This window comes from Leptodactylus fuscus, chromosome 9 (assembly GCF_031893055.1).
Source record: "Leptodactylus fuscus isolate aLepFus1 chromosome 9, aLepFus1.hap2, whole genome shotgun sequence".
Taxonomy (NCBI): Eukaryota; Metazoa; Chordata; class Amphibia; order Anura; family Leptodactylidae; genus Leptodactylus; species Leptodactylus fuscus.
Genome location: NC_134273.1, coordinates 23709787 through 23727812, shown reverse-complemented (window position 1 = coordinate 23727812; position 18026 = coordinate 23709787). Strand labels below are relative to the sequence as shown.

The following is an 18026-nucleotide window of genomic DNA, read 5'->3' as shown; positions in this document are numbered from 1 at the left end:
TTTTATAAATTTGTCATGACGCCTATCTCTCCAGCTAGAAATTTCTTCAAATCTCGCTATTTGATTCACCTTCTCAATCCATTCTGTCTTTGATGGTGAGGAGGGGTCAAGCCACTTGCGGGGTATGAGTGAGTTTGCTGCCGTGATCAGATGGGAGATAAGGTTGTTTTTGGATGGTTTGTATTCAGCTGAGGGAAGAGAGAGGAAGACCATTTCTGGTGTGTGAGTGAAGGTTGAGGTTGAGCATTTCTGAATGAGAGATTGAACATCAGCCCAAAATTGCTTGATAGCTGGGCATTGCCACCAAATATGAATTAGAGAGCCTATCTGCGTGTGACATCTCCAACATTTATCTGTGTCTGACAAATTTATTCTGTGAAGCGCCTGGGGAGTGCGCTACCACCTTGTGAGAAGTTTATAGTGAGATTCTTGTATATGTGATTTAAAAAAAAAAAAAAGCTGTCCTTTTTTCAGGACCCCACTGAACATGTGCTATGAAGTCAGTGTATTGGAATTGGATTGCATTAGAAAACACATTGAGAATAATAAATAAAGAAATACAGCAATATAATGCAGAAATAACTTACCAAAGTCCCACCATGCACAGGATACCTACAACCAGGATTCTAGCAATAAAAGCCCTGAATCTCAGCATGTTCCTCCAGTTTTCTGATAATTTGTGTGTCGGTGTTACATACAGGGAAAGAAGAGGTAGCACTCCGAAGTTATTGAGACAGGTGAGCCTTAGGAAGGACAGATATGGACGCACATTAAGTGAAATGAAGATGTTCTCCTGAGTGACATTTGGTATACGCCTAAAGGGAATCTTTCAGTGGCTGAAGTAGCGGTGCAGCTGGAGCTTAACTTCCTCCTCCTCCTCCTCTTAGTGTTACAATCACAAGTTAAATACACACAGCTATATACTGACACAGGTACACACAGACACAGGTACATACATACACACACAGGTACATACAGACAGAGATACATACAGACGTACATACAGACATACATAATCCTGACCAAAAAGATGACTCTCATTGAAATCAAAGGGAGACGGTCAGTTCTTTTTTCCATGAGCCGGAACAATAAGCGAGATGCTCTTTCAGGCGGATTCACCTCGCGACATCCGCCTGAAGTCACTCCCTCCTGACTAGGCCCATTCATTTGGGCCTAATCCGGACCGAAGTGCGCAACTGGATGCCGGTGCACTGTCCCGTATTTTGGACTGGAACCTGAGAGCCTACAATACATTCACCCCCCCTCATCAGTATAGCTCTAGACACCTAACCTGAATAGCTGCCACGTCCTAGATTAGGACCATATTCACAGATACTTATAGGGTGGTAATAAAACTTCTACACATGGGGAGTCAAATCCATCCAGCAAACGATGGCTAGGACAGGGGAACAATGATTCAAATTCCCTATCCCTGACAGCAGAAGCTACCACTAGTAATACAAATTTTACAATGTCAATGAGTAGTGCTGACTGCCTGCTACCAGTAATGAACACTCATTCAGCTACATAACCCCTGAACTAAACGTACCCATGTTCTATGCTAGAGCATATGACATAAGCACAGAGCACAATATTTGAGCACAATGTTTGTTCATTAAATGAGGATTATTAGTAGCGGCAGACACAGCATTTTTGTGTTAGGTGTTACCAGTAGTGTTAGTGCCACGTAGCTGCTGCCTGTCTGTGATTTGTATGTTATACACTGGCCAGACTATTTAGCCATTTCCCAGATAGGTACGCTTAGTTGGGGGGCTTATGTAGCTGAACGACTGTTCATTACTGGTAGCTGGCAGTCAGAGCTACTTACTGACATTCTAGTATTTGTATTAGAGGATCTTTCAGGTCTTCGGGCACATGTGGTTTTATACGCGTTACTGTTAGAGATGAGCGAGAACTGTTCGGATCAGCCGATCTGAACAGCACGCTCACATAGAAATGAATGGACGTAGCCGGCGCGCTTAACCCCCCAAGCGGAAGTACCAGGTGCATCCATTCATTTCTATGGAGCGTGCTGTTCGGATCGGCTGATCCGAACAGTACTCGCTCATCTCTAGTTACCGTAGCTCTTTAGTCATACACAAAGAGGCTAATTAGATATGGAGAATAACAAAGACAGACATCCACATAAAAAAATCATATAAAATATAATATATTTTATTAGGAATTCATTAAAATACAAAAGTGATGGGGAAATAAAAACAGAATCAAATATCTGTAGTACACCAAATCGCAACTCCTAAGGTGGAGTGACCCAGGGATGTATGGCCAATTACATGTAAACAAATGCAGTGGGGAGAGTAGAGTATATAAATCACATGGTGTCACAATTAATCATATAGGAAGCAATGTACAATTATGTGTATAAAAAAGAGGAAGAAGAGGATGGTCCAAAGAATAATACAAATAAATAAATGGTAACCATATAATAAAGATCAAATGAAAAAAATTAAGGAATCCATAAAAGTGAGTAAATCAATGGGAGGCTTTTTTCCCATTGTTTTCAATGGGTTCCATGTGGAAAACGGAACCCATTGAAGTCAATCAACCTTTTGCAACATTTCAGGCTTCAAACATAAAGATATAAAATTTTAATTTTGTTGGGAAGAATCAACAACAAGTGGGATACAATTGTGAAGTGGAACAAAATTTATTGGATATTTTAAACTTTCTTAACAAATAAAAAACTGAAAAGTGGGCGTGCAAAATTATTCATCCCCTTTACTTTCAGTTCAGCAAAGTGACACCAGAAGTTCAGTGAGGATCTCTGAATGACCCAATGTTGTCCTAAATGACTGATGATGATAAATAGAATCCACCAGTGTGTAACCAAGTCTCCGAATAAATGCACCTGCTCTGTGATAGTCTCAGGGTTCTGTTTAAAGCGCAGAGAGCATCATGAAGACCAAGGAACACATCAGGCAGGTCCGAGATACTGTTGTGGAGAAGTTTAAAGCCGGATATGGATACAAAAAGTTTTTCCAAGCTTTAACCCTTTCACTGCCAATCACGTAGCTCTACGTCCTCCCAGGGTGTCACTTGCCTAGCCGAGGACGTAGCTGTTACGTCCTTACTTCTAGTGCCCATATCTCAGGACTCTTTTGACCTATGAAGATAATTTTAGATTTGTTTTAAAGATGATAATCCCATCTTTAAAATGATACTAAGTTCTTCACATTAACCCTTACTGTGCCAAAGCAATTCACTGTTGATAACGCTATTGGGGATTTAGATCGCATTGAAGATCTCAATTCCCGACAGCGTATTTAACAACAATTCGCTAAAAATCTGTAAGGGCTATTATGAAGATAAAAATATTATTTTTATAATAATCTATGTAAAGTCCTATTTAATTTGCATGCACAAAATGGGATGGCGCACTTCTGTGATTTTGGCGTTTCTTTAACATCCGCCCTTCTAAATATATACATGTGTGGTATGTATGAACTCCTCACATATTGCAGTTTTTTGGAAAGTACATTGTGTTTGCAGAAAGGAATTGCTTGAGTCAAACTTTAGTGGCAAATTTGAATTTTTGTGCAATTTTTGCTAGCAATCTCTGTTTGCTGCAACATTGCATGAAGGTGGTTGTATATATGAAACATTAAGTTGTGTTTTTATATACGGTATGCTGTGTAATCTGAAAAAAGTTAGATTTTGGTATCACAGTCACAGTTTGTTAGGTGCAGTATAGCTTTTTAACAAATAGCTTTTTAACATATATCTTTTTAACATAACAGCAAAATCCTGCCTGTCTTCTGTATTAGGGTTTTACGGAGTCTGAGCTCTTGTTGTAGTTGATGTTTGTGGTACATATAGTATATATACACATTGTATACACCATAAGCTATTATTTTAAATGTATCTTGTATATGAATGTGAGATTGAACATGAGTTTTAGGTGCAAATATGTGTTTTAGTGCATTTTTTCAAAAAATGTTTTGTGTTTGTCACAAAGTTGCATGAAGGTGGATGCGGCTATCGATGACCCATTAAGACATTTGTAAACTTCAGGTTGTCTACTTTCAAAAAATATATAGTGTTTATGGGTTCACTTACTTTTCATGGTGTGTAATCCCTACATTTTATAGGCTGATACCTTTTTAGCATTTCCAGCTTCAAAGCAGATTTTTGTTACTTCCAGTTCTAGCGATTTTCTGAAGACACGAGCATGCGAGTGTAGGCCATAGTGATATGAATGAACTCTGCACATGTTGAATTCTTATTTTTAGAAGGTTTGGTGCGTATAATTTATTGTTTGGTTTCCACTTTTAACAGCTAATATAAATTTATTTGCATTTTTTCATAAAACATTCACTTTAAATCAAAATTACATGAAGGTGCCTGTTCTTATACAGTACCAAGTGGCATTGAGACAATGCTGCAGGTGTCTACTTTAAGAAAATATATAGGTATGGGGGGGTTGGATGCTTTTTTAATGTTGCAATTTAGCTTTGATTTATCCATCTTAAAACTGTCAAAATTGCTCTGGCTACTGGAGGTGCAAAATTTCCAGAGACCCTTGGCAGCGAAAAGGTTAAACATCCCAAGGAGCACTGTGCAAGCAATCATATTGAAATGGAAGGAGTATCAGACCACTGCAAATCTACCAAGACCCGGCCATCCCTCTAAACTTTTATCTCAAACAAGGAGAAGACTGTTCAGAGATGCAGCCAAGAGGCCCAGGATCACTCTGGAGGAACTGCAGATCTACAGCTGAGGTGGGAGAGTCTGTCCATAGGACAACATTCAGTAATACACTGCACAAATCTGGCCTTTATGGAAGAGTGGCAAGAAGAAAGCCATTTCTCAAAGATATCCTTAAAAAGTCTTGTTTAAAGTTTACCACAAGCCACCTGGGAGACACCAAATGTGGAAGAAGGCGCTCTGGTCAGATGAAACCAAAATCCAACTTTTTGGCCACAATACAAAACAATATGTTTGGCGTAAAAGCAACACAGCTCATCACCTGAACATACCATCCCCACTGTCAGACATGGTGGGGGCAGCATCATGGTCTGGGCCTGCTTTTCTTCCTCAGGGACAGGGAAGATGGTTAAAATTGATGGGAAGATGGATGGAGCCAAATACAGGACCATTCTGGAAGAAATCCTGTTGGAGTCTGCAAAAGACCTGAGACTGGGACGCAGATTTATCTTCCTACAAGACAATGATCCAAAACATAAAGCAAAATCTACAATGGAATGGTTCACAAATAAATGTATCCGGGTGTTAGAATGACCAAGTCACAGTCCAGACCTGAATCCAATTGAGAATCTGTGGAAAGAAATGAAAACTTCTGTTCACAAACACTCTCCATCCAACCTCACTGAGTTCCAGCTGTTCTGCAAGGAAGAATGGGCGAGAATTTCAGTCTCTCGATGTGCGTAACTGATAGAGACATTACCCAAGCGATTTGTAATCGCAGCAAAAGGTGGCGCTAAGTATTAACGCAAGGAGGCCAAATAATTTTGCACGCCCCACTTGTCAGTTTTTTATTTGTTAAAAAAGTTTAAAATATCCAATAAATTTTGTTCCACTTCACAATTGTGTCCCACTTGTTGATCTTTCCCCATAAAATTAAAATTTGATATCTTTATGTTTGCAACCTAAAATGTGGCAAAAGGTTGAAAAGTACAAGGGGGCCGAATACTTTCGCAAGGCACTATATATATTTTAACCAGTTAAGGACCACCGGCCGTAAAAATATGGCCAGCGGTCCTGGTCTCTGAAGACCGACTAATTGTAAATTTACGGCTGGCCTTCAGAGACCCCCTTTGGTGGAGATTGGGACCGGGTGCTAGGTGTCACTAACACTTAGCATCCGCCTTGATAACGTCTGGTCAGAACTGAGCTCCGACTGAACGTTTTAACCCCTTGAATCCCGTCGTCAAACATGACAACGGGATTGAAAGGGTTCTGCCAAGTCAATGACGCCCCCTGCACCCCCCTGTGGCGAGATGGGGGGGTGCCGGTATCAGTAACATGCAGCCTGGGGTCTGGCCAATGACCCCAGGCTGCCCGGAGCCCCCACATACCTGGTGATTCTGCCAGGACCTGCGGAAATTAGACTGTCTGCATAGTCTAACTATCTATATACACTGGGAGACATGTGCATGCCGTGTCTCCTAGTGTATAATATACAGTAAGCAATGAAATCATTGTTGAATCAAGTGTCCTAAAGGGACACATGAAAAAGTGAAAAAAAAAAAGCGTTTGAAAAAAAATCAATAGTTATAAAGCCCCAAAAATTCCCTTTTTTCTATAGAAAACGAATTATATAAAAATAACCTAAAAAATGATTAAAAAAAAAAAATACATTTTAAAAAAAAAAAAAATGGAAAAAACCCGCCGGAAGTAGTGATTTTGCGCCATTTCACCTTACAAAATGTGCTATAAAAAGTTATCAAAAAGTCATAAGTACCACACAAAAGTACCAATAAAAAGCACAGGTTGTCCTGCAAAAACCAGGCTCTCATCCAACACTGTGAACCGAAAAATAAAAATTTTACGCCTCGTCTTTTTATCGTCCACCTCAGGCAGAACAGAGGTAGCTATGGCGGCCACCAAAGTTCGACACCTGGCATCCGCGGTACTATTAACCACTTCCCAACATCTGCCGTACTCTGAGGACATCAAAGGTTCGCTTTACGCTGAGGCTCCACATTGCGGAAATGCAGCTTTTTTTGTTGCAGATTTTGCTGCGTTTTTTTTTTTTTTTAGACAAACTCAGGAGTGGCTACAATAGAAATGGGAAATATATGGGAATCTCTTACACTTCTACCTCCTGCTCAATCCACTCCTGGCGTTGGCTCAGAAAACCTCAGCAAAATCTTTTTTTTTTTTTTTTTTTTTTTAAGGCAGAACCTTAACTTGCAGAAATAAAGTGTTTTACAGAACCAGCAAACTGAATGAAATGTAATCAATTTACCACATCCTCACATTGCAGGAAAAAAAGATGTGGAAGATGCTGCAAATTGTAAGATGCATGCGCTTAAACTATGGCGGGTAATTCTAGCTGCACAATCACGAGCATTTCCACATAGAAATAACAGGGGGAGAAAGTGCAGGAAAATGCATCAAAAGCTCAAAAAAATACTGTGGAAAAAAAAAAAATCAAAACTGTGATTCACCGCTATTTTTTTCCACAGTGTTGTTTTTAGCTGCGTCTCACTGTTGGGTCTCATCCTTATCATCTGTACATCACAATATAAGGATAAAACCTCGCGTAGCGGGCCACAGCAAAATAAGTGCTGCGGGAAAAACCGCAACGACATCACATCATAGATTATCCCGCAGCGCTTTTAACAGAAAGTCAGTAGCGGTTTCCTTCAATTATACGTATAGGGAAACCAATGGTGTTACCGTAGGAATAAGTGACATGAAGCAATTTCCAAAACTAGTATAATGTGTATATACTCATACACATACCACACACATCATACCATATATACCTACACTGTCATACATATACCATATATACCTTGTGAAAGAGTGAAGGGTGTAGTCTGGGAAGACAAGTATATTCCAGCCAGGCACCTAAGGGCTGTGTGGTGAGACCCACACCCGGGAGGTGTGGGTCAGCTCCTCGCTTCAGCCATCGCGTCTACAAACCAGTAGCCGGCGGCGAAGCGAGGAGCTGACACAGGTCAGCTCCTTGCTTCGCCGCTGTGCACCTCTCTCGCTGTCACATATGCGGCTGAAGCGAGGAGCTGACCTGTGTCAGCCGCCTCCGCTACTGGCTTGTAGACGCGATGTGATGACGTCACATCGCGTCTATACCTGTGCGCCAGTGAGAGAGAGGCACACAGAGAGCTGCGAGGGAACGAAGGAGAAGGTAAGTCAGTCAGTGTAATGTGGAACGTGAAACTGGGGGCAGAGAGAGGACGGCATGACACTGGGGGCAGAGATGGAGGGACATGAATATAGGGGCAGAGATGAAGGGGACATGAATATAGGGGCAGAGATGGAGAGGACGGCATGACAATGGGGGCAGAGATGGAGGGACATGAATATAGGGGCAGAGATGGAGGGGACATGAATATAGGGGCAGAGATGGAGGGGACATGAATGTGGGGGCAGAGATGGAGAGGACGGCATGACAATGGGGGCAGAGATGGAGGGACATGAATATGGGGGCAGAGATGGAGGGGATGGCATGACAATGGGGGCAGAGATGGAGGGACATGAATGTGGGGGCAGAGATGGAGGGGACATGAATATGGGGGCAGAGATGGAGAGGACGGCATGACAATGGGGGCAGAGATGGAGGGACATGAATATGGGGCAGAGATGGAGGGACATGAATATGGGAGCAGAGATGGAGGGGACATGAATATGGGGGCAGAGATGGAGAGGACGGCATTACAATGGGAGCAGAGATGGAGGGGACATGAATATGGGGGCAGAGATGGAGGGGACATGAATATGGGGGCAGAGATGGAGGGGACATGAATATGGGGGCAGAGATGGAGGGACATGAATCTGGGGGGCAGAGATGGAGGGCATGAATCTGGGGGTAGAGATGGGGGACATGAAATGGGACAGAGATGGAGGGGACATGAAACTGGGGGCAGAGATGGAGGGGGGGACATGAAACTGGGGGCAGAAATGGATGGGCGGACATGAATCTGGGGGCAGAGATTGGGTGGGAGACATGAAACTGGGGGCAGATGAAGGGTGTATATGAAGCTGGGGGAGAGATAGAGGGGGGACATATAATGTGACTGTAGGAGGATTATACAGTGTGCGGGCACATGAAAAATTAATGAGAATGGGTGGAGTCAACATAACAGTGGGTGGGGCTAAATTTGCCGCAGCGCGCAAAGCGCGCCGCACATTTTGTCTCTCTTGTGGTTCTTCAAAAGTTGGGAGGTATGGGTACAGGGGGCAATGGAAAGATGTTAGAAGGTGGACGGGGGGGGAAGGGGGATTGTTGGGGCATCGGGTGTGCGGCACTGCGGAGAGGGAACTGGGGCAATAATATATAATATATAAGTTTTTAGCTGGAGAACTACAAAGCACACAATAGCTCCAAAGCTATGTGTGCTTTGTATTAATAATGATGTAGACTGCTATGTTACTAGCATAGCAGCCTGTTTGGGGGTGGGACTTTCACTTTAAAAGAGTGTTCACATTGCGTTTTTGGCCTCCCTTGCCGGGATACGTTGGTAACCAGTCAGAATCAGCTCCCCACTTATCCCTGCACGGAGAACTGCAGGCCCCTCCTTTTTTTTAATGGACAGTTCTTCGTGCAGGGATAAGTTGACAGCTGATTCTGACTGGTTACCAACGTATCCCGGCAAGGGAGGCCAAAAACGCAATGTGAAAAAGCCCTGAGGATTTATTAGGAGGGCTCTTATAGATGGTGTTGGCTCTCTATAGGCGCGGTCACACGTAGCAGATTTTACCTGAAAATAGAATCTGATTAAGCCTTGTAAAGCTGCTAAATAAACGGAAATGTAATACAGAATTGGTATGTCGCAAAATAAAGTAGTTTTAAAATGGCGGGGGGGGGGAGCAGACACTTAGGCTGTATGGGGCCCCAAATGGCGGCCCTGCTTGTGTGCAATCCAGTGCCTGTGTCCCTGTTTCCTGCACTGCTACAAGCATCTACTTGAGCCATTCCCCACAACCTACACAGTCATACATATTACATATATACCTACAGTCATATATATACCTAGAGTCATACATATACTATATATACCTACACTGTCATACATATACCTACACAGTCATACATATACCATATATACCTACACAGTCATGCATATAACATATATACTCACACATATACATTATCCTAGCACATATACATTATTACAGCATATATACTCACACATAACAAACATACAGTACTCACAAAGTATACAAGACACAAACTATAAGCAAAGCAGGCTGTTCCCCGTATAAAGCAGTTCCATTCATTTCTATGGGAGCCGGCATACGAGTACTCCCCATAGAAATGAATGGGCTGCTTTTTTCACTACGAGCAGTCCCATTGAAGTGAATGGGATGTGCTGGCATGTACGGTGCGGAATGAGCAGAGCTAGCCGTACACACGGGCACTTCCCATTCACTTCAATGGGAGCGCTCGTAGTGAAAAAAGCAGCCCATTCATTTCTATGGGGAGTGCTCGTATGCCGGCTCCCATAGAAATGAATGGAACTGCTTTATACGCTGCTGAGTCTGAACGTGTTTTACGTTCAGAATAAGCTGCCGTATACGTAGTGTGAATGCACCCTTACACTCGTAAGCCTTCTAACGTCCAAAATAAATGAAAATACAATCAAAAGATGATGCCAATATAAAGCAGAGATATGGCAGATAATATTTATTCATGTATTTGGGTGGTATGACTATCTGCCTGAAAAGCAGAGAATTTCACATTTTGTAAATTGCAGTTTTTTTCCCAAATTTCCATCAAACTTCCTATTTTTTTTTTTAATAAGTAAATACAAAAATATTGATTAGTGTTCATCACTAACATGAAGTATAATGTGTTACGAGAAAACAATCTAAAAATCACTTGTGTAAGTTAAAGCGTCTCAAAGTTATTGCCATTTAAAGTGACACGTGAGTTTTGAAAAACAAGGCCTGGTCCTTAAGGCACTTTTGGGCTGTGTCCTTAGCCGGTTAATGGTGCCATTTATTATTCTGTACAATGTACTGGGAACCTGAAAAAAAAATTCAGAATGGGGTGGAATTGGAGAAAAAGTGCATTTGTGCAACTTTCTTATGGGCCTTGTTTTTACGGCTTTCACTGTGCAGTGAAAAAGACATGTCTCCTTTATTCTACGTTTCTGTACAATTCTGGGAATTCTAAATTTATATAATTTTATTTACATTTGAACCTCTTAACAAAAATCCAAAATTATGAAAAAAAAAATTTAATTTTCTTAGTCGCCTTATTCTGACACCTATAACTTTTTTATATTACCAAGAATTGGGATGCATAGTGTCACCTTTTTTTTTTTTTTTCCAGGGCCAGGTTTATGTTTTAGTTATACCATTTTGGGGAATGTTCATAGCTTTGGTTGCTTTTTATACAAATTGATCAGAGGTGCAACAGAGACAACCGGTGGTTTGGCTCTTTTGATTTTTTTTTTTCCTGATAAGTTTGTAGACTCTGTGTTTTTGGACACAAGGATACCTAATGTGAATGTGTTTCACGGTAATTTCTTACTTTTGTATGTATTCTAGGGAAAGGGGGTGATTTAATCTTTTAATTAGTTTTTGCATATAGGATTTTTGTATTGTTTGCTTTTGGGTTCCCATTGTTGGTAATGATTTTTGTATATTATTTTTGTTGATTCATCAATATTCATCAATAATATTACAGCATTTTAGTTCCTGATTTCTTTGTAGATTTTCTTCAGTATTACGAACCGCTTCTTCTTGGCGAGATCTTTATAAGGTACGTTCGTGTCCCAGAGATATTCAGGAGAAAGGACCTTGGTAGGTTTATTGTACACTAGATATCTATTGAGATGAGATTCTTCTTGCCACACAGCTTCAATATTCTTTTTCTTGTCCTCTATAATACCATTCTGGCATGCCATACTGAGTTTGTAAATTTCATCCACTTTTCCACCATAAAAAGCAGCCATGTAATAGAAGTCTCCTTCCCCATCTGGTATATATGCTGCAGATATTGGTCTTCGCTCATAAGTAAAATGCTGTGGTTCAGTAAAGAAATATCCTGGGTGTATTGTAGCCACCAAGTCTCCGAGTATTTCGACTCCTACACTATCATTGAATACCATATCTACATCAGCGCACACCAGGTAGTCTATCTCATTTGGCATATGCTTCTTGGTGAAGACTGTGAGGATTTCCATTCTTCTCATAGACACGTCCTGCCAGCGTTGGTCAGCAACCACACTGTGAAGTTGTAGGATGCGACCATCAGCTATTTTGGGTTTAACTACTTCATCGACCTTGTCAGTGAACACATAGTAAGTAACTTTGTGGCCAACCATGAAGTAACGCTCTGCAGACTCCAGGAATTGCTGAAGAAAGCGAATATACCTGAAAGGAGAACATTTACACCATTATTACTATAATAGACTGTAACCTGAAGCTATTTAGTATTTTCATTGTCCTTTAGCATACAGAAACATTATGAGATGAAGAACTGTATATTAATATTTTTCATTTTGATTAATTCTGGAGCAGTCTTCTGTAGGCGGGTGACAGTTTGGGTATGGGTATCGTGAGAATATGTGCATAGAAGGGTTAATCGGTGTAAAAATCTAAATATTTTGGGTGATTTTTGAATTTAATCTCAATTTTCTTGAATTTGCTAAGAGAAACTAAAAAAAAGTTCATTGAGCTGGCGCCAGAATAAGTTGTTGGATATACAGTATTTGATGCAGGTTTTGCTGAGCTGTGTTGAGTTGTCTTCTACTGAACCTCTGGAGCTATTATTGTGATAGAGACTAGGCCCTCTGGCGGATCCTCTGATTCTCGGGTGGGTCAGTCCGATCTTGGATACTAATCTAATCTTTACCAGTGACACAACCAGCAATATTACAACACAAAAGGAGATAAATAACCACTAAGGGCTCGTTCACACAGGGCAAGAGGGGGCAGATTTTGGGGCTGAATCCACGTCATAATCCGCCTCTTCACAATGCAGGTCTATGTAGACCGCTAACTTACTTTTTTCTGTGAGTGGCATGTTGCCGCTCACAGAAAAAAGAAACAAGCTGCCCTTGCTTCAGGCGGACTCCTCGGCTGATTCGGCCCCGGCGTCTACATCGCGGCAGCACCCCTCTTCCGGAAGGGGAAGCCGCGACTTGCGAAAGCAGCGACAGTTGTGGAAGGCGTATTTTGGCCCTATTGTGACGCAACTTCCCGTGTCACTATCAAGACCAAAATGCACCATACTGCCCCCCGTGTGAACTAGCCCTAACTATGATCTTATACAACAGTTATGTATGTCTACTGTTAGATTTATTATGTTTTCACTCACTTTGTCTCCTTTCCATCTGGCCATTTTATCCATACCTATCAAGAGATCATTAGAATTGTCCTTTTCTAAATTCCCATCAGCTATATACTATTATAATGACATAACTTTGCAGATAAATTCTCTAAACTGACAGTTGGAACTTGTTGGACCAAACTCAATTCAAGGAATGGAGGTGAGGTTGAAGGAACAGTGCTTACCTATGAGAGCAATTATGCTGTGTGAGGGTGATTGTGAAGCATATTATACTGTGTGGGGCCACTGTGGAGCATATTATACTGTGTGGGGCCACTGTGGAACATATTATATTATGTGGGCCACTGTGGATCATTATATAATATGTTGAACGTTATACTCTGGGGGCGGGGGGAACTCAAAATTCCTGCTTGCAACCCTTTGTGCTATGTCTGCATCACAGCTCCCTCAATAAATTTGCACATATGTGTAGTGCTCCATGGCAGTGTCATTCTCCATACAGGACTGTGCATGAACTAGCCATGATGCTATTGGGGCATGCACGCTATTGTAGTGAATGACTATACTGGGAACATACTCAGTAGTACTGGATAGTCAGCACTTATGTCAGATGTCAGTGAAGGAGCCGTGGTGTAGGTTATTAGCTGGAAGCTGTTTGGTGAGTCCCCAGAACAAGTTCTGCTGCTGTGCCCTAGGTCCTTCAGGCCGACACTGAATATGAAAGACAAAGCTTATGTAAACAACAGATTGAAGCTATGTACAGACTATTGAGAAACTTGAGACTCAAATAGTGAACAGGATGTTCTAAATTTTAAAAAATATATATATATATTCATGTGTTTTTATCATCTCCATGTACATCCATTCAAGGTTTTCCTATTATGTGATGCGCACTTATCACTCTAAAACTTGACTCAGTACTATGAAAGGCATCTCAAGCAGCTCCATTCTAGAATACTTACTTTTTGACAGCAAATACAAAGAGTCCAATTCTTGTATTATTGTGTTGTTTATCTAAAATGCTCAAGTCATATGTTCCATCCCAGACGATTGGGGCAAGCCAGGGAGTAAGAGCATTGAGACCCATGCTTCTATAAAAAAAAAAAAAAAAAAGTGACTTTTATAAAAGTGGACAACTTAAAATATTAAGAACCCACATAATATCTGACCCAGGTTATTACTAGTTAAATAAAGTAAACTAATACACAATTTTTATTTATGCCATTTAGGGATCACTATAAATATTCTGTTAACTGCTTCATGAACATGACATTTTTCAGTTTCTAGTTTTCGTCTTTTACTTCCTTCCTTCCAAAAGCCATAACTTTTTTTTCCATTTACATAGCTGTATGATGACTTGTACTTCCAAATGGCACTATTTACTATTCTGTGCAATGTCATAGGAAGTTGTAAAAAAAAAAAATTCACGATGTGGTAAATTTGGGGAAAAAACACAGATGACCGATTTCCTTTCTGGTTTAGTCTTAATGGTGTGCACTTTCTGGTGAAAATGAAACATTGCATATATCCTGCAGGTCACTGCCATCACAGCAATACCAAATTTCTATATATTTTTTTTTTTTAAAGAGGACCTTCATCAGAGTGGGCACAGGCAGTTCTATACACTGCTGGAAAGCTGACAGCTTTTCCAATCTGTGCCCCGGGTAAAGCGCTATCAGTCCCGGTACTGTAGTACTTTACAGTCAGAAGGGCGTTTCTGACAGTTATCCAGGGATGCCCTTCTGCCCAGCAGCGCCTATCCAGAATGGAGACTGGTGTGGAGCGATCTTAGAGTCCGCCTCCTCCAGCAGAGCCAGCGCTGTCCAATGCATTCCTATGGGGAAAAGTTAGCTTGCGAAAATCGCAAGCTGACAGGGATTTTCATTGGTCGAATTCCGTACTCTGGCCAATCAGCGCTGGCCAATGCATTCTATTAGCCCGATGAAGTAGAGCTGAATGTGTGTTCTTAGCTCAACTACGCCGGTGGAGTAGTTGAGCTAAGCACACACATTCAGCTCTACTTCATCGGGCTAATAGAATGCATTGGCCAATCAGCGCTGGCCAATGCATTCTATTAGCGTGAGCTGAGTTTGCACAGGGGTTCCAGTGCACCCTCGGCTCTGCTACATCTGATGTAGCAGAGCCGAGTGTGCATAAGGGTTTTAGTGCACCCTCGGCTCTGCTACATCTGATGTAGCAGAGCCGAGTGTGCACACTCGGCTCTGCTATATCAGATGGGCTGACCGGCACACGGTGTAGTTGAGCAGAACTGGCTCAGCACTGCTAAGTCTCTGCATACCCATAGGAATGCATTGGCCAGCCTTCGACCAATCAGCGCTGGCTCTGCCGGAGGAGGCGGAGTCTAAGGTTGGACCTGAATGGAGACTGGTGTGGAGCGATCTTAGACTCCGCCTCCTCCAGCAGAGCCAGCGCTGATTGGTCGAATTCCGTACTCTGGCCAATCAGCGCTGGCCAATGCATTCCTATGGGAAAAAGTTTATGTCACAAAAATCAGAATTACACACCCGATAGAGTCCCAAAAAGTTATTTTTAATAACATTCCCCCCTAAACAAAGGTTTTCCCTAGCTATCCCTGCCTGTACAGCTATCCCTGTCTCTTAGTCACAAAGTTCACATTCTCATATGACCCGGATTTGAAATCCACTATTCGTCTAAAATGGAGGTCACCTGATTTCGGCAGCCAATGACTTTTTCCGATTTTTTTCGATACCTCCGGTGTCGTAGTTCCTGTCCCACCTCCCCTGCGCTGTTATTGGTGCAAAAAAAGCGCCAGGGAAGGTGGGAGGGGAATCAAATTTTTTTGGAGTTTGCCACGTGATGTTCTATTCGAATCGAACACATCGAACAGCCTGATATCCAATCGAACATGTGTTCGATAGAACACTGTTCGCTCATCTCTAATAACAAACACTATCCAATCCTTTATTTAACTGCAATTAGCTGACTTGATTATCTAAACACAAGAGCAGTAAATAACAGGGAGCAGTGAGCGTGGTCGCCAACCTTAGATCAGATAACTGACTGGAAGCCTTGACAACAATGTGAAAACAATGGGAAGAATAATTTCACATATCAGGCAAATGAAGCAGCATTGCTAAAGCAATGTATTTAGGATGACTCTTGAATATAAATAAGCTAGCAGTATAAATAGATGGAAATACCCCTCTTAAAAAAAAAACAATATAAAATTGATATCTCCATAATAAAACTGACTTACAGAAAAACAGCTAGCATTGCCATATTTACTGTTTCTTGTTTTTCTCATCTCCAAAAAATGGAAGAAAAAGAGATCACATGTCCCCGAAAATTATACTAATGAAAACTACAACTCATGCTGCAAAAAAGCAAACCCTAACACAGATCCTTCAACAAAATAAATTAAAAATGTTAATGATCATAGAATAAGATCATTTTTACCAATAAAATTCTAAAAATTTGGTATCGCCTATACAGTTGCAGGGAATCTGTTACCACACATCTGCATATCAACCTAACTTTCAAATAGGTTATGGTCACCTGAATCAAACTGTGAACTTGTGAATTATTGCCTCTGTTGCTGAGATATTGCTGTTTGCATCAATATGCTAATGAGCTCTTTGAAGCAATGACGGTGTAGCCATTGTTCCAAAAGGTAAGTGGGAACGCCCTGGTTGGACCAATGAACTAATTTAGAATAAAGGAAAATTCCTGTATGTACTCATTTCCCACCAGAAAGAAGTGTTAGTAGTTAATTGGTAAGTTCTAAGTACACCAAAATGGCACCATTGAAAAATACATCTCGTCTCATATTGTTGGAAAAACTGAACTTTTCTATTCTGTAAACCGAACACTGCTATACTGGTTTAGCTAACCTGTCTTGGGAAGGAATGCTACTTATGGCTAACTACAGTCTGCCACCTAAGGTTACTTAAAGGGGTATTCCCATCTCAAGGATCCTATCTTTACTGCTAGCTTATGTGGAATTAAGACTTTTCCTAAATACATTGCTTCAGCAGAACTGCTTTGTTTGGCCGCTATCTGAGATTATTCACTTCATTGTTTACACTGTGTTTCCATAACCACGGACCTGGGGATGATCCTATTTCTCTGCTCAGGACAAGTGACGTAGCTCACTGCTCTCAGGAGGGAAGAGGAGCTGAGTGCTCAGAGCAGCTTGTATTTCTGAGCTGTTTATCTCACAGTTATCAGGTTTGCTAATTGAATTTAGCTGATAAGGGCTGAGACAGGGAGTCTGTTACCTCTGTATGTAAACACAGATGTAAAACTGAGTTTATTGCAAGCTGACCCATGTTCCTGTAGCATGTAAATATGGGAGTCTCATCACCTGTCAAATCCAGCTCTGCTATATCAGCTTCATAGTGTGCATCTTCCATTGATACTGTGCTAAATTTATTTACAACCATCCCTCATTACTGACTGCAAACATGTACTGCTATGAAGAGAGCTAAGCAGAGTTGGGTTTGTCTGTGAGACAGCAAGTGAAACCCCGCCCACCAATTCTCCAGAAAACCAGGAAGTGAACAGAGCACACAGCATGCAAGTTGGTGAGCAGGCGAGTTGGAAATACCCCTTTAACTTCGGAGTTATTCTTCTCCTTCCTACACAGACAAGATACATTTTATTACATCAGTCTGTAACTTACCTTGTATTCACACTTTTCCCAAGCAGCTTCCTCTGGCAGTGCGCCACCTCTATCGCCTTCTCTGACATTTTCTTTGAGCAAATCATCAATTGTTCTTGCTTGGCTGGAAATTCTGGATCTGTTTTTGATAAGCTATGAATGAGACAGAATTAAAGAATTAGGGTAAGTTCAAACGATGTAACGTTGAGCGTGATCTGACATGTATACACATGCCGGCAGATGACGCGCTCAAAATGCTCCCATTCATTTCAATGGGAGTTAGGAGCATATATGCCGCGTTATTTATGTTTTTTTTTTTTTCCATACTTTTCACATGTACAGGAACAAAAGCTTGTATTACACTTCTCAATAGAAAAAAGACCATGCAGAAGTTTTGTTTAGTTGACAGTTGAC

General features: G+C 41.3%; 1 protein-coding gene across 1 annotated transcript; it reads right to left on the bottom strand.

The window, feature by feature from the left end:
• Positions 1–11366: 11366 nt before the first annotated feature.
• On the bottom strand, positions 11367–17731 carry LOC142218631 (histo-blood group ABO system transferase 2-like). Its single transcript, XM_075287462.1, has 3 exons — positions 17634–17731; positions 13933–14061; positions 11367–12051 (listed from the first exon to the last, which is right to left on the bottom strand). Exons 1-3 carry the CDS (start codon positions 17717–17719, stop codon positions 11367–11369), a joined length of 900 nt encoding a protein of 299 aa, XP_075143563.1. The 5' UTR covers positions 17720–17731.
• Between the last annotated feature and the right edge of the window lie 295 nt (positions 17732–18026).